General features: G+C 43.4%; 4 protein-coding genes across 4 annotated transcripts; 3 read left to right on the top strand and 1 right to left on the bottom strand.

Annotated features, from left to right (window-relative positions):
* Positions 1 to 78: 78 nt before the first annotated feature.
* LOC6501254 (protein Son) lies at positions 79 to 3070 on the bottom strand. Its single transcript, XM_001954824.4, has 2 exons — positions 971 to 3070; positions 79 to 913 (listed from the first exon to the last, which is right to left on the bottom strand). The coding sequence occupies exons 1-2, from the start codon at positions 2888 to 2890 to the stop codon at positions 185 to 187; spliced, it is 2649 nt and encodes an 882-aa protein (XP_001954860.2). The 5' UTR covers positions 2891 to 3070; the 3' UTR covers positions 79 to 184.
* Positions 3071 to 3252: 182 nt separating this feature from the next.
* On the top strand, positions 3253 to 6110 carry LOC6499327 (importin subunit alpha-3). The gene is made up of 6 exons (XM_001954823.3): positions 3253 to 3407; positions 3758 to 3858; positions 3917 to 4297; positions 4367 to 5197; positions 5259 to 5435; positions 5495 to 6110. The coding sequence occupies exons 2-6, from the start codon at positions 3799 to 3801 to the stop codon at positions 5588 to 5590; spliced, it is 1545 nt and encodes a 514-aa protein (XP_001954859.1). The 5' UTR covers positions 3253 to 3407; positions 3758 to 3798; the 3' UTR covers positions 5591 to 6110.
* A 1337-nt stretch (positions 6111 to 7447) lies between these two features.
* Positions 7448 to 8720, top strand: LOC6499328 (mitochondrial pyruvate carrier 2). Its single transcript, XM_001954822.4, has 3 exons — positions 7448 to 7717; positions 7774 to 7814; positions 8166 to 8720. The coding sequence occupies exons 1-3, from the start codon at positions 7546 to 7548 to the stop codon at positions 8421 to 8423; spliced, it is 471 nt and encodes a 156-aa protein (XP_001954858.1). The 5' UTR covers positions 7448 to 7545; the 3' UTR covers positions 8424 to 8720.
* A 441-nt stretch (positions 8721 to 9161) lies between these two features.
* LOC6499329 (mitochondrial pyruvate carrier 2) lies at positions 9162 to 10354 on the top strand. Its single transcript, XM_001954821.3, has 3 exons — positions 9162 to 9509; positions 9567 to 9607; positions 9936 to 10354. The coding sequence occupies exons 1-3, from the start codon at positions 9365 to 9367 to the stop codon at positions 10200 to 10202; spliced, it is 453 nt and encodes a 150-aa protein (XP_001954857.1). The 5' UTR covers positions 9162 to 9364; the 3' UTR covers positions 10203 to 10354.
* The last annotated feature ends 93 nt before the right edge of the window (positions 10355 to 10447 follow it).

Raw genomic sequence — 10447 nt, 5'->3', positions numbered from 1 at the left:
TTCTATTCCAAAAAAGGATCTAACTCAAAGCAGATATATCAAGTTTTTTTGATAATATTTTTAGGAAGAGACTAAAAATTACGTTATAATTTATGGCTATCTTTATGTACACATTACATTTTCGTCTTAGAAGTAAACTTTGCATCTTACTACCTACAATTTATCCTACTCCCGACTCCCGCTACTAACTTGGCGGCAGAATGCCTAAGGCGCAGAGACAAAGTTTGGCGGCGTTTAGCTTCGCTTCCTTCTTGTTATTGCAGCCCCGGTCCGGCGTATAAGTCTGTCCATTAATCTCCACCGAGAAAAGGAACGTCCGGCTGTGAGGCGGACCAGTATTCTCGCGAAGCGTGTAATGCGGTGGCGTCCATTTATTCTTTGATGTCAATTCGTTCAGCACACACACCGGATGCTTGTCGTGTGTGATCAATGGAGGACATGTCCCCGTTGGCGGCCCTGCCGTGGCTCCTCCTCCTCCTCCCATTCTCATTCCCGGTGGGCCGGGTACTCCGATGGGAGCGGGTGGGTTCTTGTTTCGACGCTGGACAGGTGGCTGTCGCGACTGAGGGGCCTTGAGGTCATCTCGAGACACCAGGCCTCGTTTATCCAGCTTTACATCCAGAAGGAGGGGCTGCAGAGATCCTGTTTTGCTTCTCCCCAGGCCCTCGCCAGGCTTCCAACCCATTTTTTGCAGCAACGCCATACCCATGCCACCGGTCACCGGTTTAGTAGAAGTCAATTGATCTTTGCGCACCCACAGCTGAGGACCGCTGTTCAGTTCATGGGCCTTCATCACCTGAGCTCCAGTGCTGCCGGTAAACTGACCAGGCAAGTGCTTCGAACTCGCCCACGATGACATATTACACTGAGCGACGTACATCATTTTTAAAGCTTCTGAGTCAGATGGATTGTCCTGCAAAAGGATCATGATTAATAAAAGAAAAATGCTTCCTTTAGGGAATGAGCTCACCTGCAGTCGACGAATGGCACTGAGACGCTGGGTAATGATGCTACCCACATCCATGGAGGGCGGTGCCACCTCCGGAAATATCGAGTCATTTGGCGCAGGTGTTGGTGTTGCCGATGGTATGGGTACCTCAGGAACAAATGGTGCCACAATTGCCGGCGGTGCAGTATCGACTGGAACCGGAACAGGAGGCGGGACGGGTTCTTGAGCAGATGGAACGGCGGGTCTTACACCGGGTCCCCCCATCGCTTTAAAGGCTGGTTCTTGCTGATCCTGGGAGGGGATGGACTTGGCAAACACATTCTTTTGCGTTTCTTTGAAAATATTTGTGGATTGCTTTGCGGGTGGAAGAGAAGGAAGTGGCGCCAGCGCACCCTTGGGCTCCACCGGCACCCACGCCTCGTTCATGCGATGCGTTTGTCCCGATGAAACCGGAAACTGCATAGTTATGGCCTTCGTTTGATCCTCACTCCGTGGTGCGGCTGGCGTCAGAGGCGTGGCGTTGCGGATGTGCATCACAATGGGTTCCCGTTCCTTTAACTGGAATGGATGATGGAAGGCCTTCGCATTTCCATTTTTATCCACGTCCGAATCCTCGTCCGAGCTTAGGTCGGAGAGACCGTCCCCGTTAGAGATTTTTTTACAGAAATCAGTTAAATCTTGAACGCTCCTCCCGCCGTAACGCATTTTCACCAACACCTTATCCTTGACCTCAGGTGCCATGTTCGCAACCCCGGGCAGCGTTCCCCTTTTAAACATATTGATCGCGTTTTTGCGGGCGATCTCCAATAAACGTTTTTTGTCGATACCCAAATCTCGCGACCGAGATCGTGTACGGGACCTTGACCTTCGCTGCCTCCGGGAATCATGGTCTCGCACTCTCCGCTTGCTCTGCTGCGGCTCTTGCTTGGGCACTACTTTCGTTTCTGATCTAGGCTCTTCTTTAACATCATAGAAGGGATTGTGATGAGGCCGGCGGCGACCATTATTAGCCTTTTCCCGCAGGAAAGACTCCTCGTCGGATAATGAGACGTCCGAAACCTCGCGTGACTGACGGGACTTGGACTCGGCTTCATTGTCTCTGGATTGCTCCGTATCACGATGGCCATTATAGAAGCTGTTGCCGGAACGGTCCCGTTCTCGGCCTTGTTCCCTCTCTCGATCATGATCCTGACCCTTTTCTTTTTCCCGGTCCCTGTTCCTTTCGTGCCTCTCCTTTTTTACAAGCGAATGGGAATTCGAGTGACTCCTCGCCTCGGTGGCAGATCTCTTTCTGCTTTCAGACTTTACTTTATCCTTCCCTGTCGTTGTAGCAGTATCGGCAGTTATCCTAGCACCCGCCAATGTTATTTTCTCCTTCGACTTTTCCCGATCTCGAACTTTATCCTTGTCCTTGCTGTCTTTGTGTTTGTGCTTGTGCTTCTTTCGCTTGTGCTTGTGTTTTCCCTCAGCGGAGTTAGCGTCACTGCACTCGCCATCCGATTTAGGAGCCTTCTTCCTTTTGCTTTTCTTCTCCTTTTTCTCCTTTTTGACTTTTTTCTTCTTGAGAAGATTCTTGTCGTCCAGCAGCTCTTCAGGCGGGGCAGCGTTAAAAACGCCGAATAGCTCGGCGAGGATCTCGTTGGACGACTTAACGGGCATTATAGCCTTCTTATCCTCTGCAGAGGAGGCCTCGCTATCTTCCGACTCATCTTCCTGATCTTTGCTGTTTCTGTGCGACGCAGCCAGGGCATCTGCCTTATACTTGGCATTTAGGGCCCGAAGTTTTGCCTCCACCTCCGCGTCTGGTCGCTCGCATTTCACCTTAACGGATGGGACAATCTCCGAGGCCACTGGTTCCTGCTCCGGAGGCTTTGGGTCCAGATTCGACTCGGTTATTCGAGGGTTTTCCACCGCAGCGGCGTGCTCTGTGTTCTCCGTCATTGCGATTTGTTATGCCGCGGCATTGGGGGCTCGTCCTAGAATCCATGCATACCGCTGGAAACCTCCGTAGATCACAAAATTCCTTGTTTTTCAGATTTAAATGTTTTTTCGCACGCCTTGTTAGATTCTGAACAATAGAGATGAGATTTACTTGACATCTATTCGATATAAATATCGGATAAAGTAAACAATATTAAAATTAACATAGCAGATACCCAATAAAGCGTTGTTTTATTACTAAAGGGTTTTAAAGATTAATAAAGTCATTAAGAAACTTATTTAGTTAAAATTGTATTATTTTATCACAATACTCAAAAACAAGCTAAATTTCTTCCATCTTCATAAATTGTCTTGACAAGCAACTAAACTTCAGTTGGCAGCCCCCTGTGCCAACCGCAGCCAACTTCACTCACGTCGCTGTCACGAATTGCAATTTTTATAAAAAGAAAAAAATTGTCAGAAAAAAGGCGTTAAAGTGTCAGTGTCGTCGAGCTAACTTTAATTTTTAGCTACAAACGTAAGTATAGAACCCATCAAAGTCCAAGAAGTGAAAATTTCACAATTTGCGACACAATTTCCGTGTATTTTATCGCCATTTCCTTTTTCGTCGCCATCGTGCTGCTTGACTTTGTGTTGCTCCGCTGCGCCTGCAACTGTGTTGGTCGGTTCTACGTTATTTTTCGCAGTTTTGTCGTGTATATATAACAATGATATGAGTCGTAGTATTCGTGTGATTAATTTTCCTTCGTTCTCTCGTTCAATTGAAACAAATTGTTAAACAAGTCACCCAGTAGGTGTATGTCGCACATCTCCATATGAAATTGATTTTTAGCATACGCACATTTATTCAGCTCGAATTTCTCATAGATATAACAACTAAAAAAAAAAACAGAAGAATCGGCCACAAGATGACGTCTTTGGAGCAAAATCGCTTACAAAACTTCAAAAACAAAGGAAAGGACCAGGATGTAAGTCTGTTCCCAATTAGATGTACCAATTAGGTGAACACTTATCATTGTATTCCAGGAGATGCGTCGTCGCCGCAATGAGGTTACTGTGGAGCTGCGAAAGAACAAGCGCGAGGAAACTATTCTCAAGCGCCGCAATGTTCCCAATTTGGATTCGAACACAGACGAGGACGAGCAATTGCCCACTTCCATTAATCTGAAGAAGCTTGCCCAGGCTGCCGCAGATGCCACTAAGCCGGAGCAGCAGCTTGCCGCCGTCCAAGCCGCTCGCAAGTTGCTATCCTCCGACAAAAATCCACCTATCAACGATCTGATCCACAGTGACATTCTGCCCATTTTGGTGGAGTGTCTGAAGCAACATAATCACACAATGCTACAATTCGAGGCCGCCTGGGCCCTGACCAACATTGCTTCTGGTACTTCAGATCAGACTAACCAGGTACGCTTCAAAATTTTGTTTATTTTTCAACAATTGGACTATTTTCTGACAATAAATTGTTCCCTGTAGGTCGTTGCTGCTGGTGCCGTACCGCTCTTCCTTCAACTTCTCAACTCGCCCGCTCCAAATGTTTGCGAACAAGCCGTCTGGGCGCTGGGTAACATAATCGGCGATGGTCCATTGTTGCGAGATTTTGTCATCAAACACGGCGTAGTTCAGCCACTGCTGTCGTTCATCAAGCCGGACATCCCCATTTCGTTCTTGCGCAACGTAACCTGGGTGATTGTCAATCTGTGCCGCAACAAGGACCCCGCTCCTCCGACCGCCACCATTCACGAGATCCTGCCCGCACTTAATGTGCTTATCCACCACACCGACACAAACATCCTGGTGGACACAGTATGGGCGATCAGCTATCTAACTGATGGCGGCAATGAGCAGATTCAGATGGTCATTGAGAGCGGAGTTGTGCCCAAGCTGATACCGCTACTTGGAAATAATGAAGTCAAAGTGCAGACTGCTGCGCTGCGTGCCGTTGGCAATATTGTAACCGGATCCGATGAGCAGACGCAGGTGGTGCTTAACTATGATGCGCTCTCCTACTTCCCGGCCCTGCTCTCGCACCCGAAGGAAAAGATACGCAAGGAAGCTGTCTGGTTCCTGTCCAACATCACCGCCGGCAACCAGTCGCAGGTACAGGCAGTCATCAACGTTAATCTTCTGCCCAAGATCATCGAGAACCTGAGCAAGGGCGAGTTCCAGACACAGAAGGAGGCCGCTTGGGCAATTAGCAACCTTACCATCAGTGGCAACCGCGAACAGGTCTTTACTCTGATCAAGGAGGGCGTCATTCCGCCGTTCTGTGATCTCCTTTCGTGCCAGGATACGCAAGTTATCAATGTAAGGCATTTTTTTTGTTTTAAATTTTAAAGAATTGATCTACAACTTGTTTAAAATTTAGGTTGTGCTTGATGGTCTAAACAATATGCTCAAAATGGCCGATGTTCATGTTGAGACGGTGGCTAATTTAATCGAGGAATGCGAGGGTCTGGCCAAGATCGAGAGACTTCAAAGCCACGAGAATGTTGAGATTTACAAACTAGCCTATGAAATCATCGATCAGTACTTCACGGATGATGTGAGTGACTCATGTAATTATTATTTAAAGCAGATTTTATTTCTTAAAAATTCTTATAGGGTGAACAGGCTAGCATGGCCCCCAGCTCTGACGGAACACAATACAACTTTGATCCGAACGCTGAAAAACTACCAATGAACTCATTCAACTTTTAACGATAAAAACTTTAAAAGAAAACAGCGACAGCGACAGAAACAGAAACAGTAGAGTGGAAACCAAACACGTGCAGCAAAATACATTTTGGCACTTTTAAACCGTACACAGTTTGTGTATGAACCCCTGACACGCCGGAAAACAATTCACATAATATTATAATTTGTCCACCCTCAACAGCAGCAATTACACAGCCAAGTTTTTTTTAGGAGCAAGGATATGAACTTGGAAAAATTCACCACTGGACTCTGCTGCAACAGTTTTAGCTTCTCTCAATTCTGTGTTATCAAAATTAATAATTTCAGCGACGCATACACGCACGTGTATGGTTGTATGCAGTGCAAGAAGTAATTTGATTGGACTGACTCGACGAGAACTCATCCAAAATATATTACACAGGAATGATAAGATTCAAAACAATGTAGAACTATTTGATTTATATGGATTAATTTAAATATGTACGCCTTTTGATTTGAAATTACATATGTATACATTTCTAACATGAAAGCGATGAAAACCAAATGGCCAGAAGTGTGTTTTGTTTCCAGGCAGCAGATAAGTTAAGCAGAAAACTATAAACACAAGTGTTTTGGTGGCGTTCTGTGGAAGGTATCGCCCGAGTTGCTGCTAATTAGCATTTATTCCGATTTGTGCGTCACTTGAGCACGTTTTCCATTAATGCGCAATAGCCGTGGCAGCTGGGCTGGACAATCGCGTTTGCTCCACAGTGCGGCAGCAAAATATTCACACTTGGAAGCAGGTCCAATGTATACTTAAACAATGCCCACACCCACCCACACAAGATCCAACGCATTACAATTCGAGGGAGTGCGGTGTAGCCTTGGAAGATGAACCAAAAATACCATCCAAATTATTTAAACAAACGAAATATGTTATTTTCGGCATAGCGAAGATTTTAACAATAATCTAATTGTTGGAGTAATGTTCTGATCGTTGGATTTTCAAGATATTAAAAGGACTTATAAACGGACATTACTTGGGGGAATCCCAAGTAAAAACCAATATTGGTATAAACAACAAATTCCAGAGATATAAAAATGTTTAAAAAAATTTTCGCATAAGCTTTGAGCATGTATTGTATTAATTATATTAATTTTGGTTTGGATTTTACAATATTTGTATTTATTTATTTTTTTTTTTGGCCCTATAGAAATCACAATGTATTGGCAACACTAAAAGTGTAGTTCCACTTCCCGCCGCTAGGCGTATCTCAGGGCTGCCATAATTTAAATATTTTTGTAATTAAAAGTATAAAAAAAAAATGTAGTTTTAAGGAAAAAAATACTTTATTATATTATAGTTTAATATATTCTTTACCGCCATATTTAAAAAGCATTAATAAAAAAGAAAGCTTGTGATCGCGTGACTCCTAATTAAAGATCATGCGTATGGGTTATTTTTAGATACATTGCATTTTCTGTCTGTTTCCGTAAACATTTCGCCGGAAATTGGCACACTCAGACTCCAAGGCTATGGTCAAGGTCAAGGCTGGTGCACTGAAAGATTTTGAACTTTGGAAAAAACCCGTTCACCCGCGTAAACTTAAATTTAATTAGAGGCAAATAAAAAAATATTGTAAGATCTCTAGGAAGTCAAGAGAGAGCTAACTTTGTAGCATGTAATTAGTCAAAGGCGTAGCTAATTTCAAAGAAGGGGGATAAACAAAATGAATAGAAATGCCATAAAATTCAAATTCATAAAATTTTTCTAATGAAAAATATGTACATCTGTACAATTATTCATTTCTAAAATTTATTATTTCTATGCCACCTACGCCCATGCAATCAGCTGTTACTGAGAGTCGCTCTCTATTTGTGCGCACACGTCGCCAACATCGAGGTGTTTCAGCGCTGGTTTCTGTATGTTTTTGTTTCCGTAGGTGTCTGGTCGACGAATTATCAACGCTGCTCGTGGAATTTTTCGCACAAATAACGCAATGTCGTCCGCCGCCGTTCAGCCACCGCCTCCCGTTCCACCCCCACCACCACCAGCATCCGCTGCAGCTTCCGCAGGAAAAGGAATTCATTCCAAATTGTACAATGGAATGATTGGAGTTGCTGACAAATTTGTGCCCGCCAAGATGCGTCCACTCTGGCTACATCCAGCTGGTATGTGTGTCATTTAATATTTATTTTCTTATTTTAACCTGTTGCTTCTTTTGTAGGGCCCAAGACCATCTTCTTTTGGGCACCCGTCTTCAAATGGGTAAGTGGCCAGACAGTCGGGACAGGAAGGGATTACATAACTGGGACAGCGAGCGACCTTCGCTGATTTTCATTATCGCACACATACTACCGCCCGCACTGTCAATCCAAGCAGTAGTATACAAATCTGTGCGCAGGTGCTATTAAACGAAATTATTTGATTATTTTGAGCAACCTGCGCTTGATAACTGCCGTGTGTCCATATGAGCGTACATATTCCGAGCTCCACTGTGCTTTATAGAATTTTAAACAACCTACCTCGGAAATATGTCTCGCAGAAAACCAGTTTAGAAAGCACTCAACTTCACAAACACCAAACAAAGCAAAACACTGAAATGTCTACCTTTTTCAGGGTCTTGTCATTGCAGGATTAAGTGACTTGGCCCGTCCGGCCGACACAATCTCCGTGTCCGGATGCGCCGCTCTGGCTGCCACGGGCATCATCTGGTCTCGCTACTCCCTGGTGATCATACCCAAAAACTACAGCCTTTTTGCCGTGAATCTCTTCGTGGGCGTCACCCAGGTGGTGCAGCTGGCACGAGCCTACAACTACAAGATGGAGCAGGATAAGCTGGAGAAGGAGAACCCCAAGCTGGCACTGACCCAGTAGAGCCATATCGAATCAGAACCCGGTGCTATCCCCACCCGTAGAAAATAATATCCCACAAGGGCACAATGTAATCGAGTAGTAGATTTAAAGGATACTGTGTTTGCAGATCTGTGATCTGTGTTTTAAAATCTGCTAGCCGTTTTTTAATAATGGTTTATCGCCTTATCGACGTGATTCGTATTACTTAAGTTGGAACTGTGGAGGCTTCACGAATAGTTTTTATTAATACGAGCATTATTGGACATTTTGTGATTGTCAACCAATAAACATTAAATTAAGACTGTAAATAATATCGAATCTGATTTGTTTTTAATTCTGACTTGGATGATACAATGTATTGGAATTCATTAACCTGATTACTTTTATAAATTTTTAGCATGTTTTATCGATTTTATCAAATAATTTGTAACTGGTTTTATAATTAGAGCTTGATAGTCTATAAAGGTATTGGCAAAGACTCGAAGATAACGACTGGTTTCATAGATTGATATTTAATTTTAGCAACTTTACTATTCATTTTAATACCCATTTTTTACAAAGCTATTAAGGCATACAATGACTGATATTATTGCTTTTCATAAAGTTTTATTAAGTAGTTGGAGTATGCAGTTGAAAACTGTAATAATATTTGCAGTCACAAATGGGATTTTTATGAACAATAAAAACCTGGAAAGGTGCCGGAGCAATTCATTAGTTTTTGATAGTGCTAGTGATAACAGAGCTAAACCTCTAATGCGAGAGCAGGAAAGCTCAGTTGTCGATGGAAGCTTCGATGGAGCTGTTGGGCCTCAAATCGTACTAGCTCCAGTTTCCTAGACTAGACGACGACCAGACAGTTATCGCATCCAAATCAATCAACAAACACTTGATTGAAGATAGATTTAATTAATTTTCTTCAAGAACTACGAGTTAAATTATTGGTGAGATAATTTTAAGCAAGTATGTCGACCGGACCCACTCCCCCACCTTCCAAGGCACTATCTTCCGCCGGAAAAGGACTTCACTCTAGGGCGTATAATGGCCTGATTGGAGCCTGCGATAAATTCGTGCCTGCCAAGTTTCGGCCCTTATGGATGCATCCAGCTGGTAAAGTATCTACATATCGATCACCATACTATACATTAATGTTGATTTCATTCCCAGGACCAAAAACCATATTCTTCTGGGCACCCCTCGTCAAATGGGTGAGTTGAGAGGATTGTGACATAATTGTGAGCGTCCTCCGCCGATGTTCATTATCAGCAAGCTGATAAACAAATCTGTGGGCAAGCTGCTAAACCAAGCGTATATTGTGTTTTTATTATTTGTTTATTTCCCTGGGCATAGTAGCAAATTCGTGATAAATATGTATGTGTCCGTATCTGGATTTGGTTTAGTGGCATGTGCGAACATTCTGATAACTAAATGAGATGGCATTTTTAGAAACACGCCACAAAACTTTCCAATCAAGGGGATCCACCTTACTAATCTTTTCTATTCTCAAAGAGTTTCCTTATTTTTTCTCTCCCATAGAGTCTTGTTATTGCCGGTCTCAGTGATCTAACCCGTCCTGCGGATAAGATTTCGCCCAACGGATGCTTGGCTCTTGGCGCAACGAATCTTATTTGGACGCGATATGCCTTAGTGATTATTCCAAAGAATTACAGTCTATTTGCTGTTAACCTTTTCGTGAGTCTCACCCAGCTCTTTCAACTGGGACGCGCCTACAACTACAAGTGGGAGCAGTCCAAATTGGAGAAGGCGAAGGAGCAGCCAGCAGTCGAAGCTAGTCTTAAATAAATGAAGTGGAGATGGAAATTGGTCAAAATATAATCTTTTAGGTTACATTTTTGGGGAATATTTTGACCATTTCGCATTCCAATCAAAAACCAAAAACCATTAACACCTTTTTGAAACAGATTCCATGTATGAATAAAATCTTTATCCGTAGATTTTTTAATAATGAATTTTGATTTGAGAATTGGATTGAAAAATAATCCTGTGTATTACTTGGTTTAGACTCCTTAGCTTTTGGAACCAACATT

The sequence above is a fragment of the Drosophila ananassae genome, chromosome 2L (assembly GCF_017639315.1).
Source record: "Drosophila ananassae strain 14024-0371.13 chromosome 2L, ASM1763931v2, whole genome shotgun sequence".
In the NCBI taxonomy this organism is placed as follows: domain Eukaryota; kingdom Metazoa; phylum Arthropoda; class Insecta; order Diptera; family Drosophilidae; genus Drosophila; species Drosophila ananassae.
Note: the sequence above shows the minus strand (reverse complement) of the source record. Positions and strands in the feature narration are given on the sequence as shown.